Source organism: Stegostoma tigrinum, chromosome 20, assembly GCF_030684315.1.
Source record: "Stegostoma tigrinum isolate sSteTig4 chromosome 20, sSteTig4.hap1, whole genome shotgun sequence".
Taxonomy (NCBI): domain Eukaryota; kingdom Metazoa; phylum Chordata; class Chondrichthyes; order Orectolobiformes; family Stegostomatidae; genus Stegostoma; species Stegostoma tigrinum.
In genome coordinates this window covers 11190082-11214606 of record NC_081373.1, presented here as the reverse complement: position 1 = coordinate 11214606, position 24525 = coordinate 11190082, and the positions used below count along the sequence as shown (strand labels likewise).

Sequence of the window (24525 nt, the reverse complement as noted above, 5' to 3'; positions counted from 1 at the left end):
ATGCACTCATCCCATGAATGAATAAAAATAGATGATCTCTAAGTCAGGATGATGTATGACACTTCAAGCTGATACCATTTATTGTACACAATGGAGGTCATAGATCAGGGTTGTGTGATAGAAGATGTCTTGCTGACTTGTTTCTCCTCAGCAGTGACCGAAACCTTTAAAGAAAAGGGGAACTGCAAAAGCAACACCGCACCAAGATATTTAGAACATGCCATTGTGTCAATTTTGGTTACTTACTTTTTTATTATTTAAACATGAGTAAGTTCTCGGCCAAGGTAACCTGTGAAAAGCACCTCAGATTTGAAGTGCATTGCAAGGCATTTAAAAAATAAAATAAAAAGATTGCAAGTTGAAATAATATTTTAAAAAGAAACAAAATAATCACTGTTGGTATGTAGTTTTAACACACATGAAGATGCATATAGGCATACATTGAAAAATAACTCTCTGCCATTACCATGCCTTAGGACTACAGCTACTTTTTTCACATTGATGGTTTCAGGACATACAAACATTGAATCCACAGTAGATCACCAGGATAACTATTGCCATAATGATAGCCATCCATCCTCATCAAAGTGTATGACACCTGGTAAAGCAGTTCTTCCTTTAACGTTCGGTAGGCCGTCCCTTGGATAGATAACGAACTAAAGACAATCATGCTGTCATTTCTGATCTCACTTTCAATCAGGCTTATGTCCTTCAATCCACTCTCACCCACCCCAGGAGTCTGTGTCATATCCGGAAGGTCAACTCTTGTCAGAGAAAGTTTCTTTTCGGTTTTAACCAACACAATATCCACCACGTTGGTTGTTCACTGGAAAGCGTTCCAAAGCACAGTGACATCCATTAGTAACTTATCTCATGATTCATTTTGTTCCCACACCTCATGGAAACTCAATGTTCCTTGTGTGAAGATATCTAAGCAATATTATTTTTGAGGAGGGAAAAGAGAGATAGAGAGAGAGATATCAGCTTATTGTTCGCCTTCTGATCTTGCATTTAAGTATTCAATCATCAATCATCTTCATCATTTAAAGCACATTTTAACTTTCTATGTCATCTGGCTATTGAGACAAGATAGATTACAAAGGAATCATTATATAAGGACAAATTTGTTCAATAAGACTGGAAGAGTGTAATTTTTTTAAAGGACACTATAAAAGCAATTTTTGTTTCATTTTACTTTCCATGTAAATTTCTTTCTGAAGGCAGTCATTGAAAGACATGATGATATGTTGGACATTGATAGGTTTTCATTATTTTTACAGCATAGCGCAAATCTTTGTTTTTCTTGTCCCATTTGTGGATGACAGTGAGGAGAAGTTGGTTGTCCCATTTTCGTCCCATTATTAGGAAGTTGCTGTTTGGATTCTCCAGCTGATTACAAGGGCAATTCGCTCCATTTTTTATGAACAGGACCAACTTCTTCAGGTCTTTCTTCTTCAAAGGTCCCATCTTCAGCACTTTCTTCTTCCTCTGCGAGATGATTTTGCGATCTCCTTTCTCTCTCTTTATGTCCTTGATTTTCATCTTGAGTGCTGCAAGCATAAAGGGAAAGAAGAACAGAAATAATTAACAATCTGCTTCACACTCTCCCTCCAGCCACGCTGGGATTAATCGAGGTAGGTCATTTGATTTTGTGACAATTATTTATAAATATAAGCTGTCTCCAGTGCTCACTTCTCTCATGTTAAGGGCAGTTACTTAACAAAAAAAGCCTTTTTCGCAGCAGTTAGGTATGGGTATCAAGAGCTAGCCTTGCAAGTGACACCCAAATCCCACAAAAAAGATGCAAGTGTCTGGCACAACAACAGAATTTGCTGGAGAAACTCAGCAGCTCTGCAGCACCTATAGTGAGAAAGCAGAGTTAGCATTTCAAGGCTATTGATGATCCTTCAAAACTTACGGAAGAATGGTCACTGAACTCAAAACGTTAAGTCTGCTTTCTCATCACAGATGCTGCCCGATTTGCTGAGTTTCTTTAGCAATTTTGGTTTTTGCTCCAGATGTCCAGCATCCACAGTTTCTTTGTTTCATTGAAGTGTCTGGCCCTTGGGGTAATAGCCATAACTCAGGTACTTCGCACTTATGTATCTGAACCAGATGATTGTACATGAATTCCTGCTCCAGAAATTTGAGCACAAAATGCACTCTGAACACAAAACGCAATTCTGAATGCTACTTTAAATTCAGTTGTAATTGTGGAGTATGTGTTTTGTGTTTGAGCGAGAGTGTGCATGTAACTGTGATTCCCTGCTCCTTTGATACACAATGTGTGATTTCTCAATCTTATTCACATCACTCACGAGATGTTGCTTGTCAAACAGAAAGACTTGTACCTATACAATGCCTTTTGTGCATCTCAGAATATCCCCATAAATGTTGCCGCCAACAAACTATAAGTAATGTCTAGAAATGAGTTGAAGGTTCTGCATTGGGCTGAGCTGAGACAGATTTCTGGAAAAGGACACCAATAATGATGGACATGCGGAAGGGGGTAAATCCACAGAGAGGTTGAAAAGATGGTTTGAGTGTTCTTTGCTCTGTTAACTGATCTCAGGCATTTGGCAAGATCCTGGCTGAATCTGTTGTCATTAAATTAATTGCTCTGACTCTTCCAAGAGCAGCCCAGTTAATCCCAGTCTTGCAGCTCTTTTCCTGTATCCCTGTGATAACTTTCTCTTCAAGTGTTTATCCAATTTAGTCTACTGTTGAATTTGTTGCTACCAGCCTCTCAGGCTGCATAGCTTGTGTGATCATAACATACAAAAGCAGGATGTAAAGTGCCTCTCGGCCAAACAGTGAATCAGGAACTAAGACACTGGACTTATTCTTGTCAGTTACTTTATTCTCTTGTGTGCACTGTTACATGTTAATCCTCTATTTGCCAAAGCAGGAAGCAGGAAGCAGGAGTCAGTCTGACCTCCACCACTATGTATTTGCATTTCATATCTCAATACAAACTCCAGTCTGCTCTCTGCCCTTCCTAACCAACTGGCATGCTGGGGAAAGATAGCCCTTAATGTGCGTCGCAAGCAGCATCAGCTGCTCCCTACTGTCACTAAAGCATATCTTGGTTCATACTTATAGGGACCATCATTTACAATGGCATCATTGTAGATCCTCTGCCCTCGGTAGCCCTGTAAATTCTTCTTTTATGTTTCCAATTACCTGCTAGCAGATAAATTGATGGGAGGCTGTCAATTTGTCCTGTCTCCTGTGTTCATTCCCAAAGATTTGGCCACTGAATTAGCCCAATGTTATGGGCAAAGTTCTGCGGAGGGTTGTTATTGTCTTCTGCTGGATTACCGACCAGTCGGTCCTCTGACACTTACTGCCTACCATCAGGTGCATTAGAGGGTTGATTATCAACATCTTTAGCCCAATTATGCTGCGAGACTTAAACCCCGAGCTTCTGGCTTTGAGATAGGGCTACTATGCAGGGCAGCACAAGACCTTTGCTCGTTCCCTTTTATATAATGAATTATTTTGCGTCAACCAGTTCAGCCAAGACACATCTCCAGGGTAGATGGTGCTTGAAGCTAGACCTTCTGACCTAAAGGAAAGGACACTTCCATTCCACCACAAGAGCCCCCATGTTCCATTTTCATGATCTTTTTCATCAATCTGTTTTGATGCTTCATGATATACCTCTGGAGTGAGAGGGACTTGACCCCAGGCCTCCTGGCCAAGAAGTCGAGGCACTACCATGTGCCACATGAGACACAGGGAATAATATTTAGAGCAGAACTTGCAATCCTCTGATTAATTTGCTAATGGCTACTTTCAATCAGCCTGCACCAACACATTTTGATGCACCCCTGGAGCATGTAGGTCTTAAACCCAGGTCTTTTTACCTAGAGGTAGGGACACTAACACTGTGCCACAGGAGCTCTCATGCTTCCTTTTTGTATTTGCTCAAGGCAATGAATCAATAACCCTCATTAGCCTCCATTAGCTAAGTACCTTTGGCCTTAACAGAATGATTCTCATGACATTAACACAAGAATAGGCCATATGGTTTCTCAGATAACAAAGTGTGGAGCTGGATGAACACAGCAGGCCAAGCAGCATCTCAGGAGCACAAAAGCTGACGTTTCGGGCCTAGACCCTTAATCAGAGCCTCTCTGATGAAGGGAATAGGCATGAAACGTCAGCTTTTATGCTCCTGAGATGCTGCTTGGCCTGCTGTGTTCACCAAGCTCCACACTTTATTATCTTGGACTCTCCAGCATCTGCAGTTCCCATTATCACATCATATGGTTTCTCAAGCTTGTTCTGAGGGTAATGGCCTTACCTCTACTCTCTTGTTTGTTCTTAATCCTTGTCTCCCCTATTAACGAGAAATCTACCTAACTTCACCACAAATATATGCAGTGACTCAGCCTCCACTGCTGGCTGTGGAAGAGAATTCTATGCATTAAGAACTCTTTGACAGAAGTTCCTTTGTTATCTCAGTCTTAATTGGGAGATCTCACACTTAAATTGTGCCCCTAGTTCCAGATAACCCCGATGAGGTAAAACATCATAGAAACATAGAAGCAGGAGTAGGCCATTCAGCCCTTCACTCCTGGTCAGGATAATTATGCTGATCCTGTATCTCAACATGATATTTCTGTTTTCTCTCCGTACACCTTGAAGCCTTTTAATATCTAAAAATGTATCTATTCTTTCTTGAATAGACTCAGACCTGGTCTCTACAGCCTCTTCTGTAGTAAATTCCACAGGTTGACTACCCTCTGAGGGAAAAAAATCTTTCCTCATCTCAGTCCTGAATGGTCTACTCCATATCACAAGACTGTGTTCCTTGGGTCTAACCTCTCCAGCCAGGGGAAAGCATCCTCCCTCTATCTAGTCTGTCCAGCTGTGTTATAATTTTATACACTTTGATCTGATACCTGTCTCATTCTTTTAAACTCTCAATAATACTCTCCACATCCACCCTGTCATAGGGTATTAGAGATCGACAGCACCGAAAACAAAAGCCCTTTGGCTCATCAAAAACATTCAGCAAACTATGCTGTCAAAGCCTCTTAAGATGTTACAAGTTTCAGCAATAATACCTCACATTCTCCTGAACTCAAACGAGAAAAATCTCATAAGACAACCACTTTATCCCAGGAATGAGCTGGATAAACCAGGTTCCCTGTGCCATGCGTTTCCGTTTTCTTGAAGTCAAACATCTTTTCTTTTCCTGAAGGGAACTGTATGACCCTTAACGTTGAGTTTTGATTTTCACACGTGACTCTTTACCACCTCATCGATGGCTCCCAACTTTTCCCAGTTAGATTAACATTTTAAAAATGCCTAAAACTATGTAAGAAAGGTGTTGTGTTTTTAATTGGAGGTTACAATGCTGCCATCCTACCCTTTCAACTGGTTAATTTAATGAAAAACATAATGGTGCTCAAAATAAACCCACACAAGTGATATGATTACACCACGGTGCGATAATGATATCTTTGACTGTAGGAACAGCTTATAATTTCAGCCATTATTATTTTAAATAGATTTGAGAAGACAAATGATTTTATCTTTAATTTTTTACATCTTCACTTGTAGTTTGTTTTAAAGGTAGAATTGAGGGTTATGGGAAAGACAATGAGGGACATAAATGAGGTGAATAGTGGAGGTCTTCTCCCTAGGATCGCAGAGTTCGAAAGCAAGTGGCATATTTTTAAGGTGAGAGGAGAAAGATTTACAAAAAACATGAGGGGCAACTCTTTTTTTTTGCAAAGAGAGTGGTTGGTGTTTGGAATGAACTGTCAGAGAAAGTGGCGAATGTGGATACAGTTACAATGTTTAAAAGATCTTCGGATCGGTACGTGAATAGGAAAGGATTGGAGGGATATGGGCCAAATGTAGGCAGGTGGGACCAGTTTTGTTTGGTAACATGGTCAGTATGGACTGCTTGGATTCTGTGCTGTATGTGTGATGGTATGATTCTATGACTGCATGGCTTCACTAACAAATTATGGATTTCAACATTGCAACAATTCAGAAGTTGTGCAATTTTGATTTCTTTTCTATTGACACATAAATTCAAAGTATTCTTTAAGTATAAAATATATAAATTATTCATCAAGCATAGACTGTGAGTAACTTGCCACAGTTTAGAAATGGAAAATTTCCATTCTGCACCTTCCAACAACTTTACATTTTGCACAAGTTGTTATTTTTATATAAAACTTGCTAACTCCTGTTTCAACTATCGTTTGGGTTGAAGTGCTTCTCCTCCCAGTGTTGTTTCTGTTTTCCTTTTCGCCAAACGTCGTAAATCTGTGTCCTCTGGCTATTGAGCCTGGAGACACTGGGACCAATTCCTCTTTATTTATTCAGTCTTAAGTTTGTTATGATTTTCAGCATCTCTCTCTAAAATCTCTTTGCTTTCTCTGTTCTGAGGAGAGCAGCCCCAGCACCCTCGGACATAACCATAATCCCTCATCTCTGGACCTATTCTAGTCAAACTTCATCAAAGTTTTGTGTCCCTCCTAAAGTATGGCATCCTTTCAAAGGTCAGTGTGGATTCCCGCTAACATGATCCACTGGTATCAGGATGATGAAAGTGATGAGGGTGGGCTTAAGCTGGGGAAGGTTATTGATGGGAAGTTGGTTAGGTACAGGGGGTCCTTCTTGGTTTTAATTGCTGGGGTCCTTCATAATGCCTCTGGTCTGCTCGTCCTCCAGCTCCTCATCCCTGTCCCACAGTATTGACAGGAAGAGAATGCCACTTAGTGAAGATTTGGTGCCCTCTGATTCCCTCTCTTTGAAAGTTCGGCAATACACCTTAGAGGAGGGACAGGGCTTGCTCCTCTAAAAGGCTAACTCCTCCCACATTATCGCCGTCATTCCCGGACAAAGAGAGTTTGAATCCTTCTGACTGAGTCTCTGCCGTGAGGTGTTCTCAAAGTTACAAATGATAGTTTGAGGGACTATAGCAAATGTAAACTATCCTCTACATGTTTTCTCAATCTGGCTGTGGTCATGGATGGTGCCAGAATTAAGAGATTACAGCGACTGGGAAAGATTGAGTGATTGGAGCTTTTTTAACTTGAGAAAAGAGAACTCTGTTGTAACATTAAGGGTACATGTATATCCAGGCTCAGGGCCCAGAATATAATGGGACAGGGGAGATCAAATTATCAAAACCTGACATTCTTGGAGGCTGCTGTGCTCAGGTCAGGGGTCCTTGAGCTCAGTTTAGGGGCAGAGGTGACTGAGATCAGGTCATGGGCCAGGGGTCGCTGTACTCAGGTCAGGGGGCTGGTGTTACTGTGCTCAGGTCAGGGGGCAGGAGTCACTGTGCTCAGGTAAGGGGTCACTGAGCTCAGGTCAGGGGACAGGCATGAATGTGCTCATTTCAGGAGCAGGGATCGCTGTGCTCAGGTCAGGGGGCAGGGGCATTGAGCTCAGGTCAAGGGGCAGCAGGCACTGAACTCAAGTCAAGGGGTGGGGGGTGAATTTGCTCAAGTCAGGGGCAGGGGTGAATTTGCTCAGGTCAGGGGCGAAGGGTCACTGGGCTCAGCTCAGGGAGTAAGGGGCCGGGCTAGGACCATTTCCTGTTCACTTTCACAAACTGCGGTAACTGTAAGGGGAACTTACTTGCATCCCTATCACATCTTTCATAGCTTTACGATGCCCAAAGTAGATTTACAGCCGACAAATTACTTTTTTTGAAGTATAATCACTCTTACAATGTAGGAAACGCTGCAGCCAATTTGCCCACAGTAAGCTCCCACAAGCAGTGAGGTAATGCCCAGATAATCTTGTTAAAAATTGGTAGTTTGGAGATGACTATTAGCCCCGGGTCACTTTGGAGAACCTCAGCTTCTCCAAAATAGAAGATGTGGGATATTTTACATCTAGACAAGGGAGCAGAACATTTCATATGAAAATTCTACTCCCGACGCTCAGCAAAAGAATTGAAGCCATCCCCTTCAGAACTAGAAAGAATGTACAGGAGTCTGAAAGGGCTAGTACTTGATTCTACACAATGAGCACTACCCCAGGTGACAATGCCACAGGGGCTTGGCCAGAAGAAATATGCAGGAGATGGACCCAGGGCACGTGTGGTCCTTTCACTCTCTGTAACGATGTGATTAAAGTCATGCGACGTCTTACAATGGCTGCAATAACACAATAAACTTTATATTGTTAACACAACAAAACTTTTCTAGTTGGACCAGAAAGTTGGACATTCTCATCCACCCTAGAGCTCTTTGGTCTGGTAGGAACAGAAACATAACAGTACTCTCTGAGCTGTGTCTGACATTCTTATGAATGGACGTTCCATACAACAATGCTACTTCCTCGAACACCTAATGGAGAAGCTACCTCGCTTTCTGTGCCAGCTACTCATCTGTTTTGCATCATTCCCTATGCAACTCCCCATGTAGCACCTGCCCCACATATGGTAATGTTGGGTGATTGCACAGTGAACTCATCAGACAACACTGAACATGGGGAACTGAAGTGGAAACCAGACATCCCCCAAACCCCCAAGTGAAGTGATCAGAGTCTCAGAGGACCATCAGGCTGCTTTCCCTTTCGAGAGAGCTGGCTGGTGGTGAGTCTAACCTTAGGGCTACAACGTCTCCAGCAAGGGGTGGGGTTGAGAAGATGGTACTGTCAACTGGCATGGAAATTGAACCCACACTGCTACTATCACTCCGTATGCCAAACCAGCTATGCTGACTTCCACCCCAAAGGACTGCCTGAGATACTTCAGAAACCATAACTGACCACTACTGCTTCAATCAAGCAAGTTGTAGATGGTAGACACATTGTTGTGACTATAGTGCTAACTGAATAGAGGCTAAAGGATTACAAAGAAAGGGGTATTTGTAGAATCATAGAATCCCTACAGTGTGGAAGCAGGCAATTCGGCCCATTGAGCCTGTACTGACCCTCCAAAGAGCATCCCATGCTAACCATGTAACCTGCCCTTCCCACAGCCAATTCATCCAATCTACAGATCTTTGGACTGGGACTGTGGGAGGACACCAGAGCAAACCCACACAGACACGGGGAGAACGTGCAAACTCCACACAGACTGCCGCCTGTATTAAACCCGGGTCCCTGGTGCTGTGAGGCGCCAGTGCTAACCATAGAGTCACCATGGTATGCCATTGCTCCACTTTGTATTGTTAGTAGAGCAGATAATCAGATAAACGGAGGAGATGAGGGAAGTATTGGGCATTACAATGACGTACATTTGTCATTCGGTGCTTCCAGCACTATAATAGTGGACGATGCTCAAAAGTATTTCATGGACAGTGAAACAGTTTGACTTGCTTTCACGGAGGTCACTCTACAATTGCAAATCTTTCTGCTCGCGCACAGCAAGCTCCTACCAACTACAATGAGGTAAATGCTTTTACACTCCACCTGAGATTATGGTAAAAGTCTCAGGTTAAGATCTAGCCAGGCCTGTCAGCAACATGCACCTCGTTCTCTGTCCTGTCCTGATGGAGATGTCAGCAATTTGTGCTGGAATCTGCTTGGGTCCCAGACCTCAGTCCTCAGAAGGAAGGAGCCCGCTAGCCTTGACCGATTGATTGAGTGCATAAAGCACCATCCACTCTGATAGTAGCACAGGATTGAGGGATGTGGTAGCACTGGGGACAGGATTTGCCAGGATGTTGCCTTAGCTGGAGAGTTTACCTGCAAAGAGAGATTGAGCAGACAGAAATTTTTTCCAAACCTCCACCCCCAACATCTGAATTTATCTCCATCATTTCATACCCTCCAGCCTGAAGCTGTGCTCTGTTAATTCCATAGAGAGAAAATTTCCACAGGAAGGTAGGGCATAAAGGCTGTTGCATTGTTTTGAAATGAGTGTCCTTTGCGCTATAATTTGTAAACAGTCCAACTTGGGAAGGGGTCATACTGGACCTGGTGTTGGGGAATGAGCTCGGCCAGGTGGTTGAAGTTTCAGGAGGGCATTACTTTGACAATAGTGATCACAATTCTGTAAGTTGTAGAATACTGATGGACAAAGACGAGAGTGGTCCTAAAGGAAGAGTGCTAAATCAGGGAAGGCCAACTATAGCAAAATTCGGCAGGAGCTGGGGCATGGGGATTGGGAGCAGCTGCCTTAGAATAAATCCACATTTGATATGTGGGAGGCTTTTAAAGAGATTAGAGTGCAGGACAGAAATGTCCCGGTGAAAATGAGGGACAGAAAGGGCAAGATTAGGGAACCATGGATGACAGGTGAAATTGTGAGGCTAGCAAAGAGGAGAAAGGAAGCTTACAAAAGGTCCAGGCAACTGAAAACAGACAAAGCTTTGGAAGTAGGAACCAATCTGAAATGAGGAATTACGAGGGCTAAAAAGAGTAATTAGCAAACAGGGTTAAGGAAAATCCCAAAGCCTTTTATTCGTACATAAGGATCAAGAGGGTAACTAGAGAAAGGGTTGGCCCACTCAAGGACAATGGATGGAAGTTATGCCAGGAGTCAGAGAAAATGAGTGCCATTCTTAATGAGTACTTTGCATCAGTATTCCCCGAAGAGAGGGACATGACGGATGTTGGGGTTAGGGTTTAGATGTTTGATTACTCTAGGTCAAGTCGGCATAGGGAGGGGGGAAGTGTTGGGTATCCTAAAAAGCATTAGGTTGGACAAGTCCCCAGGTCCAGATGGGATCTATCCCAGGTTCCTGAGGGAAGCAAGAGAGGAAATAGCTGGGGCCTTAACAGATATCTTTGCAGTATCCTTGAGTTTGGGTGAGGTCCTGGAGGGACTGGAGAATTGCAAATGTTGTCCCCTTGTTTAAGAAGGGGAGCAAGGATAATCCAGCTAATTATCGACCGGTGAGCCTGACGTCAGTGGTGGGAAAGCTGCTGAAAAGGTTACTGAGGGATAGGATCTTTTTACATTTGGAAGAAAATGGGCTTATTAGTGATAGGCAGCATGGTTTTGCACAGGGAAGGCCATGTCTTACCAACTTGATAGAATTCTTTGAAGAAGTGACAAAGTTGATAGGTGAGGGAAGGGCTGTAGCTGTCATATACATGGACTTCCCCATGGTAAGCTGATGGAGAAAGTGAAGTCATATGGGGTCCAGGGTGTACTAGCTAGATGGATAGAGAACTGGCTGGGCAACAGGAGACAGAGAGTTGTAGTGGAAGGGAGTTTCTCAAAATGGAGAACTGTGACCAGTGGTGTTCCACAGGGATCTGTGTAGGGACCACTGCTGTTAGTGATATACATAAATGATCTGGAGGAAGGTGTAGAGATAATGTGAACTGCAGATGCTGGAGAATCCAAGATAACAAAGTGTGGAGCTGGATGAACACAGCAGGCCCAGCAGCATCTCAGGAGCACAAAAGCTGACGTTTCAGGCCTAGAGGAAGGTACAGATGGTCTGATTAGCAAGTTTGCTGATGACACTAAGATTGGTGGAGTAGCAGATAGTGAAGGGGACTGTCGGAGAATGCAACAGAATATAGATAGACTGGAGAGTTGGGAGGAGAAATGGCAGATGGAGTTCAATCCAGGCAAATGCGAGGTGATGCATTTTGGAAGATCAAATTCAATGGCAAACTATACGGTAAAGGGAAAAGTCCTAGGGAAAATTGACGCACAGAGAGATCTGGATGTTCAGGTCCATTGTACCCTGAAGGTGGCAACACAGATCAATAGCGTGGTCAAGAAGGCATACAGCATGCTTTCCTTCATCGGACGGGTACTGAGTACAAGTGTTGGCAGGTCATGTTACAGTTGTAAATGATCTTGGTTCAGCGACATTTGGAGTACTGTGTACAGTTCTGGTCACCACATTACCAAAAGGATGTGGATGCTTTGGAGAGGGTGCAGAGGAGGCCACCAGGATGTTGCCTGGTATGGAGGGTGCTAGCTACGAAGAGAGGTTGAATAGATTAGGGTTATTTTCATTAGAAAGACGGAGATTGAGGGGGGACCTGATTGAGGTCTACAAAATCATGTGAGTTATAGACAAGGTGGATAGCAAGAAGCTTTTTCTCAGAGTGGGGAACTCAATTACTAGGGGTCACGATTTCAAGGTGAGAGGGGAAACATTTAAGGGAGATACATGTAGAAAGTTATTAACGCAGAGGGTGGTGGGTGCTTGGAATGCATTACCAGCAGAGATGGTAGAGGCGGGCACAATAGCGTCATTTAAGATGTACCTAGATAGATACATGAATGGGCAGGGAGCAGAGGGATACAAATCCTTGGAAAATAGGTGACGGTTTAAAAGGGCGATTTGGATCGGTGCAGACTTGGAGGACTGAAGGGCCAGTTCCTGTGCTGTAATTTTCTTTGTTCTTTCTTCTTTGTTTAGGTGAACTAATTGCAGGATTTTACTGTGTTCTTCATAAGAATATCCTGTTAACCCAGAACATCGGGAGCTGCATGCTGCAATCTAATCAAGTGTTTTGAGTGATTTATAGATAGAATAACAGATACCTGGAGTGAATTACAGACTGGAAACTAATTAAGGGTTTGAGTGGTTTGTATATAACATAACAGGTACCTGGGAATGAGTAACAGACTGGTGTCTAATTGAGGAGTTTAGAGGCTTTATATATTGAATAATAAATACCCGGGAGTGAGTTACGGACTAGACTCTAATCAAGGGCTTCAGGGATTTATACAGATACAGAGAGTAACAGATACCCAGGGGTGAGTTACAGAGTGGAATCTAATTGAGGAGTTCAGGAGGTTTATATATAGAATGACAGATACCTGGGGGTGAGTTACAGGTTGGAATCTAATTGAGGAGTTCAGGAGGTTTATATATAGAATGACAGATACCTGGGGGTGAGTTACAGGTTGGAATCTAATTGAGGAGTTCAGAAGGCTTATGTATGGAATAACAGATACACTGAACTGAGTTACACACTGGAGCCTAACCAAGGAGTTCATGGATTTATATATATAGAATAACAGATACCCAGAAGTGAGTTACAGACTGGAATTTAATCAAGAAGTTCAGGAAGCTTGTTTATGGAATAACAAATACCCAGGGGTGAGTTAGAGGGTGAAATGCAACCAAGAGGTTTGGGTGGTATATCTGTGAATGCGTTAGTAAGCTGAAGGAGGAAGACGTATCAAAATTAATAACCAACTTATATGAAAGTGGCTATTTTTGAGTCTTCTACCTTCACCAGCAGGTTCTGGAACGCAGGAATGTGGACACTGTTGCTAGCAACAGCAGCAGAGAATCGAAACACATTTCACCCTTGGATAAAGAATCTAGAGTAACGTGTTTTGCTTGGAAGAAATGCTTTAGTGCAATGCCAGAGACTGGGAAGTCAATTAGACGGATTGGAATTTGACACTCATTTCAGAGTTATGCTTGGATGGTGAGTGTGCCTTTTTCGGGATTAGCAATAAGGAATAAATTAAATCCTTTTACAAACCACCAGTGGAGAGGATTGACTGATGGTTTGGACACTTTCACTCACCCCATTTTAGCAACATTTGCTGTTGGTCAGACTGCGATCTAACATTCAGAATGCTAGAACCTTTCAGCTTTGCACTGGCTGATGGGCTCTTGTGGTGCAGCGATAGTGCCCCTACTCCTGAATCACATCCTAGCGGCTCCAGGGTTGTGCTATCGCATATCTAAGCAAGGTGAATAAAAGTATTCTGAAGTTGGCTATTACGGGCTCACACCAGGTCTGTCTAAATTAGGAGTTGGGAAGTTATGTAGAGGTTGTACAGGACATTGATGAGGCCTCTTCTGGAATACTGTGTCCAGTTCTGGTCGCCCAGTTATAGGAAGGATATTATTAAACAGGAGAGGGTTCAGAAGAGATTTACCAGGAAGTTGCCGGGTATGGAACGTTTGAATTATAAAGAAAGGCTGGGAAATTTTTTTGCTGGAGTGTAGGAGGTTGAGAGACGACCTTACAGAAGTTTATAAAATAATGAGAGGCGTAGATAGGGTTAATGGTAGTTGCCTTTCCCTAGCATGGGGGATTTCAACACTAGGAGGCGCATTTTTATAATGGGAGGAGAGAGATTTGAAAAAAGACATGAGGGACAATATGTTACACAGAGGGTGGCTCGTATATGGGATAAACTCCCTGAGGAAGCGATGGATTTGGGTACGATTACAATGTTTAAAAGACATTTGGATAAGTACATGAATAGGAAAGGTTTGGAGGGATATGGGCCAGGAGCAGGCAGGTGGGACTAGTTTAGTTTGGGATTATGTTCGGCATGGACTGGTTGGACTGAAGGGCCTGTTTCCATGCTGTATGATTCTACAAGTAGATGCTGGTTATCCTGCCCATCATATCTAGGCTGTTGCTTTGAAAGAGCTATCCAAGTAATGGTGGTTCCCTCTCTGTGTCCCACCACTGCTCTTTCCTCCCAGGCCTACAAATAGCTCATTTTCAAGTTAAAAGAATCCTCTTTTAAAAGATACCATTTGCTTCCAAAGACTCCATCCACACTTCATGCTGCCTCAGGAAGGCAGTCAACATCATCGAAGATACCTCCTACCTCAGTTGTAATCACTTCCAAACTCTTCCATCAGGCAGAACATACAAAAGTTTAAACCACAAACCAACAGGTTCAAGAACAACTTTTTCCCCGCTGTTATTAGCCTACTGAATGGACTTCTCAAAATTTTAAATTTAATTTTGATCTTGCTCCTTGTGCACCTTCTCTGCAGCCGTAACATTATATTCCTATTACCCTAATATATATTGTATGGTACAATCTGCCTGTACTGCACACTAAACAAAAGTTTTCACTGTACCTAGATACATGTGACAGTAATAAATCAAATCAAATCAAAGAACAGTTTCCATTGCAGGATCAGTTGGCACATTCAACATCACATCCACATGTTGTTAAAACAAAGGCTATATACTTCCCCTTCTGGTTCGTTATCTTAATATTTCATATTCAGCTTATGTTCTCAGGTCACAGTGTCCAGTGGCCAGGACGATCTGGAAGGTGGAGGTTGAGGGGGGAATATTGCCAGCCTCAACTCTCACTCTCACCTCAACAACAGAAGAGAAAACAAGAATTAACGTGAGGCTGTCTTATGGAACCTTGTTGGAGATTACAGCGATAATTAAAAGCTATAATTAGTTCCTCACTCTAGGCAGATTGTTGGGCTTTGCCATGGTATATTATATTGTTCAGATGTTCCCTGAGATTGTAGGGACAGTTTGAGGCTATTCAGCCTCTAGAGCTAGTTCTGACACAAATGTCTAAACTGCGACCTAATTCCACCAGCCCACCTGTGCTCTATGCCCCCTTACACCTTGATAGAACAATAATCTATAAGCCTTAGATTTAAAGTGAACAATTGATCTATATAGAATCCCTACAGTGTGGAAGCAGGCTGTTTGGTCCATCAAGTCCACACCAACCATCCAAACAGCATCTCACCCAGACTCACCCCATCCTTGTAACACTACATTTTCCTCCTTGGCTGCATGTCTTTAGACACTATGGGGCAATTTAGCTTGGCCAAACCACCTAACCTGCCCATCTTTGGGTTGTGGGAGGAAACCCCCACAGACGTGGAGTGAATGTGCAAACTTCACTCAAACACTTAGGTTGGGATTGAACGGAAGTCCCTGGGAGCAGAGCTAACCACTGGGCCAAGTATCATTTTCCCTTTCCAGGAGACACTTCCAAATGCGGACTGTGGTTAACATCAGTCCCAAAAAAACGTGGCTGCCAAAACTTCCAGTCAATGGGAACGATCTCCACTGTCCAGATCTCTCAGGATTTAATGACATCTATCAAATCTCTTCTCAACTGTCTCCTCTCCGAAGGGAATGACCTGTGTTCCCACAAGCTGTCAATGTAACTGAAGTGCCTCCTCTCTGGAATCACCATGGTAAACCTTTTCTGCACTCTCTCAACAGCTTTCATATCTTTGTTAAAGAGTGGTGCCTAAAATGAGACAAGATATTCCAGATGAGGTCAAACCAGTGTTTTCAAAAGGTTTGGCATTGCACAGAACCATGGAATCCCTACAGTGTGGACACAAGTCATGTAGCCCATTGAGTCCTCACTAACCTTCTGAACAGCATCCCACCCAGACCCTGGTGCAGGATGGATACTATGAAATTGGAGACGGCTCAGAAACTATTTACCAGAATATTGCCAGGACTGGAGGGTTTGAGTGATAAAAAGAGGCTGGATAGGCTGAGATTTTTATTCAGTGGAGCGTAGGAGGTTAAGGGGTGACATTATGGAGGTTCATAAAATCATGAGGAGTATAGATAAAGTGAATGGCAGATGTCTTTTCCCTCAGGTGGGCGAGTTCAAAACTAGACAACATATTGTTAAGGTGAGAGGAGAAAGATTTAAAAAGGACATGAGGAGAAACATTCTTACACAGAGAGAGGTTCGCGTGTGGAATGAACTACCAGGGGAGGACGCTGGTACAGTTACTCCATTTAACAGACATTTGGATAGCTGCATGAATAGGAAATGTTTGGAGGAATGCAGGCAAGTGGGACTAGTTTAAATTGGGAACATGGTTGGACCAAAGGGCCTGTTTTCATGCTGTATAACTCTATGACTCTGTGCCCTATGACCTTATTAGTCTCTAATCCAATGACAACTACTTTTGTTCTATCTTTCCCCCTACTTCACCACAGATCTCAATATTCATATTTTGTGAAGGTGTGTGGTGTGGAAATGGTGGGAGAGTGTATGACCTGTTTAAAAAAAATTGCCTTGTCACTCTGAAAAAGAAAGAAAAACACCTAACTGTTTTTTGCTCATTGCTTATTTGACAACTATCGGCGAGGAATGCAAAGCAGACCCTTCTTTGTAATCTAAATCCCCCCAAAAAAATCTGCACATTCATTCCCATCCCAGTTATGGAAACAGGCCCAAAAACAGCTCTTTCCTGTTACACTGCCTGATATGTAAGAATATCTTGGCCTTAACTGCGGATTCCAATTTCCTTTGCCTGTGCATGCTGCCTGGGAGAAAGATTTGAAAAACAACACCTCCACAATTCCAGCATATTTCTGCTTCAAAGCATGCCCCATTGCAACAGCAGGGCTGAATATGTCTATAATAAAGAACATGGGCACAGTTCGGGAATTGAAGGAAAACTGACAGATGAGGTGCACCAAGTCCCTGCTTGATGAGGCTCCTTTGGGACCTCAGGACTCCTTAAAAAGATCTTCAAATGCAAGAGAAATTGCCATTGATCACTGATGTGTATTTGATTCACAGCACGAGGTATTACTTCAAACAGGTCCAGAGATTACAGAACTGAAGTCAACTGATGGTGCAGACAAGGATATTCCATATGGGATAAGCCTCTCTGGGATAGGGAAATAGGACAGAAAGCACTAACAGTCAAGGATTCCAGCTTCTGAGCATTCTATAAAATCATTGATAACAATTATGGAGCACCTTTTGTTTTATAAAAAATTCCATCATGTGTCATAAAAGTGTAAAGGGATAAAATTAATGCCCAGTCAAGGGAAATAGTGTGGAAATTAGCATGGATGCAGGACTGGCTAACTAAAACGAGACATGGAGTTGGGACAAGGGGAGCATTTCAGGTTGGCAACCTGTAACTAGTGGTATGCCACAGGCATCAGAGCTATATATTTAGGGGAGGCAATGGCCTAGTGGTATTATGGCTGGACAGTTAATCCAGTGAGCCAGGTAACGTTCTGGGCACTCTGGTTTGACTCCTGCCACGGCAGATGGTGGAATTCGAATTCAATCAAAAAAAATCTGGAATTAAGAGTCTAATGATGACCATGAATCCATTGCTGACTGTCAGGAAAAACCTATCTGGTTCACTAATGTCCTTCAGGGAAGGAAACTGCCATCCTTACCTGGCCTGGCCTACATGTGACTCCAAACCCACAGCAACGTGGTTGACTCATATCTCATTACAATAAGGGATAGGCAATAATTGCTGTCCTAGCCAGTGACACACTCATCCTCTGAATGAATAAAAACAATTACAATATATATTCATGACTTGGATGAAGAAACTGAACGCAATATTGACAGATTTGTAGATGACACAAAAACAGGTACGAAGGCAAATGGTGAGACACACAGACACTGCAGATGATATGGAGAGGTTAAGCGAATGGGTCAAAACTTGGCAAAAGAGGAGATGTGAGGTTAAGCACTTTGGCAGGAAGAATAGAGGAGCTGAATAATATTTTTAATCAATAAAGACTGTAGAAAGCTACAGATCAAGGAGATTTTGGGAGTCCTTCTGCGTGAATCACAAAACATTCAGCAGGAAGTAGGGAAGGCAAATGGAATATTGGTTAGTGACAATGGGAACTGCAGATGCTGGAGAATCTGAGATAACAAAGTGTGGAGCTGGATGAACACAGCAGGCCAAGCAGCAAATCAGGAGCACAAAAGCTGACGTTTCGGGCCTAGACCCTTCATCAAATGGAATATTGGTGTTCGCTTTAGAAGCAGGGGCGTTTTGATTAACACTACATAAGGTGCTAGTCAGATCACAGCTGGAATACTCAGTTTCAGACCCCTTATCCACAGAAAAATCAACTGACATTGGAAATAGAGAAGGTTTGCTAGACTGGTCCCAGGTATGGAGGGACTGACTTATGAGGAGAGGTTAAGTAGGTCATTGTACTCATTGGGGTTTAGAAGAATGAAAGGCCACCTTGTTAATAGATAGCTAGTTGTCTAGGTGCACAGAGTCATGAACCAGAGGGTGTAACTTATTCTGCTAATGGGTCGCAGATTTAAGACATTTACTGTTGAGGAATTTCTTCTCTGAGGGTAGTGAATCTGTGGAATTCTTTACTCAACAGGGCTGTCAGGGCTGGGTCGTTCAAGGCTGAGTCAGAGTTTTAATCAGGAAGTAAATCAAGGGTTAAATGGGAAAAGCAGGAAAGTAGAGTTGAGGATTAGCACATTAGCCATGATCTCATCGAATGATGGAGCAGGCTTGATGGGCTGAATGGCCTACTTCTGCTCCTACATCTTATGGTATTATGGAAAACTTGGCACATATGACTAATCACTTGGATGGAGAGTTAAGTTCTGAGCATAAATTGAAGTGACCGAGACATAGAGAGGTTTTTGGTAAGGAATTCCAAAGCTTGGCCATAGAAACCTGAAATCACCACCATCAATGGTGGGTAGAAAGTACATGGGGATGTGCAAGAGGCAAGAATTGGAATATGGCCAGGTTCTGAGAGATAGATAGGGAGTTTGCACGCAGTATGAGGGTTATCTTTCACTGTTAATGCAGTCTTTCTAGATCCTCTGCTCCATTTAATCTATATGTTTGTACCCAGCTGTATCCCTTACACTGAGCTGCATCTTCCTACCCAACTTCAATACAGACCCTCAATCTATTTCCAACCACAATTTGGTGCAACAGCATTTTCCAAGACTCCAGCCTCAACAGGATGTAGCTGTGTAATGGAAATGGACTTCAAACTATTGGCCTGCCCTGATACCGGGAGTGAAGCCAGTTCCAATGCAGCAGTGACAACCTGAGGATTTGCAGATTAAAGAACTGGAACATACTTGAACAGTGACTTTTCACAGTGAGCTGTCTAAACACATCAAAGCCAAAAGATTTCAGAGGGGTGGGGAGGGCAGTAAACTTTGAAAGGAGCTGGTGTAGATTTGCATCTCCGAGTGGCTTATTTCTGTGATAATGGGAACTGCAGATGCTGGAGAATCCAAGATAACAAAGTGTGGAGCTGGATGAACACAGCAGGCCAAGCAGCATCTCAGGAGCACAAAAGCTGACGTTTCGGGCCTAGACCCTTCATCCTGAGATGCTGCTTGGCCTGCTGTGTTCATCCAGCTCCACACTTTGTTATCTTGGATTCTCCAGCATCTGCAGTTCCCATTATCATCAATACAGCTCCAGTCTGCTTATTATCACTCTATGTATTGTGTCTTCTCCATCTATTCCCACTCCCCCAATTCACTAAGCCATAATGTCTGATAAAAATCTCCGAGGCGGTGCCATTTTCAAACTCTATAAACCATATCCACACAATTCACTTCCCGATTTCATGTCTTTCCTTCAAAGAATTCTATAAGGTTGCTGAAGGATGACATGGGTTTGAGAGTGCCTAACGAGCAGGTTTAATTAATTTATTTCCTGCAGAATGCTCAGTAGTCTTTTTCTTCAATTCCTTCGTGGGATGTGGGGATCTCAGGCTAGGTTAGCAGCTACTACCCATCCCTAATTGCCCATGAGACGGTGGTGGTGAGCTCAGTTGGCTGGATAGCTGGTTTGAAATGCAGATTGAACACTAGCAATCCAGAATGCTTCTTACCTTATTAGTCAATCATTCTCAATTAAGAAAAGGTTGGGTGCTGACTGTTGTATCAACATAGGATATAGGAACAGAAGTAATCCATTCGGCCCCTCAAGCCTGCTCCCCCATTCAATAAGGTCAGGGCTGATCTGTTTATGTTTGTATTCCATGTTCCCATCTTGCATCAATAAACTTTGCTTCCCTGCCCAACATGGATATATCCATAAAAAGAAAACAACAAAGAGCAGTGGATGCTGGAAATCGGAAGCAAAAGCAGAAATTGCTGGAGAAACTCAGCAGGTCTTGCAGCATCTGTGGAGAGAAAGCAAAATTAACGTTTTGGGTCCAATCTTCAGAAAATGCTCAGTTCAACAAACGAAAATCTGGAATTGGAATACAGCTGAATAGATTTTCGTTAATATAAAAGCTTCATCTGCTGCACTAATGTCCTTCAGGGAAGAATGTCTGCTGTCCTTACCCAGTCTGGCATGGCTGCCCCTCCTGGGGGGGTCAGTTAGCTCAGTTGGATTGATGGCTGGTTTGTGATGGAGAAGGATACCAACAGTGTGCACCGAGTTCTCACATCAGCTGAGGTTATCATGAAGACTCTCCTTAACCTCTTCCCTTACCCTGAGTGTGGTTACCCTCAGGTTAAATCGCCACCCATCATCTCTCTTTCCCTGTCAATAGGGAGAGCAGCCAGGTGGTCTTCTGTAAGACCACAGTAACGTTGGCTTTTATATACATGTCTCCGGGCCCACAGCAATGCAGTTGACTCTTAACTGCCCTCTGGGCAATTAGAGATGGACAGAAACTGCTGGACAAGTTAGTGCCACCAAATTCCATGAACAAATCAATAAAACCCTCAACAATGCGAACAATATTGATGTCTTGTTCTCCTATATACACATACAGCCAAGTTTCTTAACTGATTCTCCTTTAATTAACATAGGACATCACCAGATTACAAGCTCCCTCATTCTTTCCTGCCAGATCCTACAAATGAGATCACCTGTTGCTCCATCATTTGTAACATTGTGTGTTAAAGTCCATCTGCTCAGACATGAGTGCATAAGGGAGGCAGATGCCTCAGTGCGGCACTGACGTTGAGGGATACTACATCCTCAGAGGGGCTGTCCCTCTGATGAGAATTTGAACTCAGATCCAGTCTGTCCTCTCAAGTGAACAGGGAAAAGAATCACATGGAACTACTTTACAGAAGGGAGGGGGGGATTTTCTTGATTTTTTTTGGAAAATATGTACCATCCAACCAATACCCACAACATATTTTCTGGCCATTTATCACAATTCTCTCATGGGATGTGGGCATTGGTGCAATATTGGGTTGTATATCCCTAGTTGTTGCTGGGACGCAGGAGGTGAGCTGCCTTCGTGAATTGCATCCGATATCATCGGGATCTTTCCCAAACTGGCAAAAACAATTCAAAACTATTTTGAACAATCTTTCAGTTTTGAAACAGGGTTGCGGCGGTGTTTTGGACTGCTGTGGATATACTATGGAGTGGGCTTCTCTTGATGGAAAATTTATCTCCATTGGACTCAGAACTGTTCGAGACAGTTCCTAATCAACCTGTTCAGAGATGTTATGGCAGATATCTAGAGCAAGGTGGGATACAAACCTGTGCTACCTGGCTCAGAGGCCAGGACATGACCATTTCAACACAAGAGTCCCTTGAAGCACAGTTAGAGGCTGTACTATTTAGCTGAATGAAGCTGCTCTAAACCTGCTGTATCTCTCTTGCCCTTAACAAAGCATGCCTCTTCTCACTCTCAGCAAGTCCTGCAAACTCTTTCTTTTCGCTATGACCCCCATTATATTTTACACAGATCTTTAGTGTGTTTCCCCTCTTCTCCTCTTTGGGTCTTGTTTCTCTGCTGATGTCGGGATGCAGGATTATTTACATCATCATGATTAACATATTCGAAACAAAATACTGCAGATGCCAGACATCTGAGGTAAAAACAGAAAGTGCTGGAGGAACTCAGCAGATCTGGTACATCTGCAGAAAGAGAAACAGAGTTAACATTTTGAGCCTGGTGTGACCTGTTCTGAAGAAGGGTCATATTGGATTCAAAACGTAAATTTCATTTCTCTCTCCACAGATGACTATTTCTCCAAAAACTTTAGATTTTACATCATGAGTACATTCTCCATGAGGACTCTCCTTCTCAACCTCAACCCTTTCCTGAAGCATGGTGACCCTCAGATTAAACCACCCCCAGTCACCTCTGTGTAATGAGCGCGTGGTCCGACGGTTCTCTGGGACTATGGCAATGTGGCATTTACCTCTGTTCATCACAGTCGTGCACAAGGTGCTCTTAGAATGTGAGTCTCTCAGTTTTCTAAGTTTGCTTTTAAAACAGACTAGGGAGTGAGGGGCTCCTCCCTCATGGACTATCATATCAGCTTCTCACCCGCCCCCTTCCACTGGCTCAAACCATGAAATCTCCTTCACCTCTCTCTCTCTGTTCTTCCAACTCTGCCCTCCTTCTCAGCTCTCTCTCTAGATCTATTCCCTCCAGCTCAGATTCCTGGCTGGGTTGCTCCCATTCCCATTTAGAAATAGGAGACGCTTATTCATACAGACAAGGAATAACAGTAAGTCACTTGGCCCTTTGAGCCTGCCCTGCTATTCAATAAGGGTCTTGGCTAATCTGATTTTAACCTCAACTCTACATTCCTACAAAACCCGATAATCTTTCATCCTGTTGGGAATCAAGAATCTGTCCTGCTCTACCTTAAAAATATTGAAAGATTCTGTATCCTCTGTGTCTTGAGGAAGGGGATCCCAAAGACTCACAACCCTTTCAGAGAAAAAAATTCTGTGTCCTCATCTCGGTCTTCAAAGGACATCCCCCTATTTTTAAACTCTGGTCCCGGTTCTACATTCATCCTACATGAGGAAACACCCATTTAACATCCAGCCAGAAAAGTCCCCGTGGGATCTTATTTATTTTCTAAACTCTAGAGGACAAGACCCAGCCTACTTATCCTTTTCCCATAAGACAATTTGCTCATTCCAAGTATTAGTCTAATAAGTCTTCTCTGAACTGTTTCCAATGTTTTAGGATCCTTACTCAGTCCTTCCCAACTGTTCCAACATTCAGTGAGATTACAGCTGATATCTCAACTCAGAGGTAGCAAGAACTGCCGATGCTGGAGTCAGAGATAACAAGGTGTGGAGCTGGAGGAACACAGCAGGCCAGGCACCTTCAGGGGAGCAAGAAAGCTGACGTCTCGGCTTCAGAAGCAGGGTTCAGACCTGAAACATCAGCTTTCCTGCTCCTCTGATGCTGCCTGATATCTCAACTCCATTTTTCTGCTTCTGTTGAGATCCCTCACCCAACAATATTCTTTCCTTCAAGTTTCAGTTGACCCTGCTAGCATCTATCACATTGTTGCTTGCCTTCAAAAAGCTTCTGGAGCCTACTTCTTTAAATCATCTTCCAAACACTTCCCTCACCAGGCAACCCTGTGCCTTTTCTGCCTGAATTGACCGAAGCACATTGAGACATCTAGCTTTTGGACAACCCACCATAAATGCTGGCTGGTGTTGGTGGCCACTTAGACAAAGCAACAATTCTGCATTTGGCAAAATTCCCTTGAGTGACATGTTTACAAAGACACTCACAGACAGGATGGTCTTCACTGATCCTTCAGAAGCATCGCCGCTGAAGCCCAAAGAAGGAAATAAAGATCAGAAAAAGAGGGAAAGAGTCAAATGAGGAGGAAAAGAATGTCAGAGATGAAAAAGAGAAAATAATGTCATGAATTTACAAAATACCTTTCACAACCCAAAGAAACAGAATCATAGAGTTGTGCAGCACAGAAACAGACCCTTTGCTCCAAAGTGTCCATGCCGGCCAGATATGCTAAATTAATCCAGTCCTATTTGCCAGTATTTGGCCCATATCCCTCTAAACCCTTCCTGTTCACATACCCATCCAGATGCCTCTTAAATGCCGTAATTGTACCAGCCTCCACCACTTCCATTGGCAGCTCATTCCATACACCGTTTGCATGAAAATGTTACCCCTTAGGTCCCTTTTAAATCTTCCCCTCTCGCCATAAACCTATGCCCTCTAGTTTTGGATTCCCCTCCTCTGGGGAAAACACCTTGGCTATTCACCCGATCCATGGCCCTCATGATTTTATAAAACTTTAATGCCTCTAATGCTCCCAGGAAAACAGCCCCAGCCTGTCCAGCCTGACCCTATAGCTCAAACCCTCCAACCCTGGCA

The 24525-nt window shown here is 43.2% G+C and overlaps 1 protein-coding gene across 1 annotated transcript in view; it reads right to left on the bottom strand.

Moving 5' to 3' along the window:
* Window positions 1-232: 232 nt before the first annotated feature.
* Window positions 233-24525, bottom strand: part of sfrp5 (secreted frizzled-related protein 5) — an 87334-nt gene continuing 63041 nt past the window's right edge. The window contains exon 3 of the mRNA XM_048551104.2: window positions 233-1550. Within this exon, the coding sequence (XP_048407061.1) occupies window positions 1225-1550 (326 nt within the window). The 3' untranslated portion in view covers window positions 233-1224. The remainder of the gene's footprint in view (window positions 1551-24525) is intronic.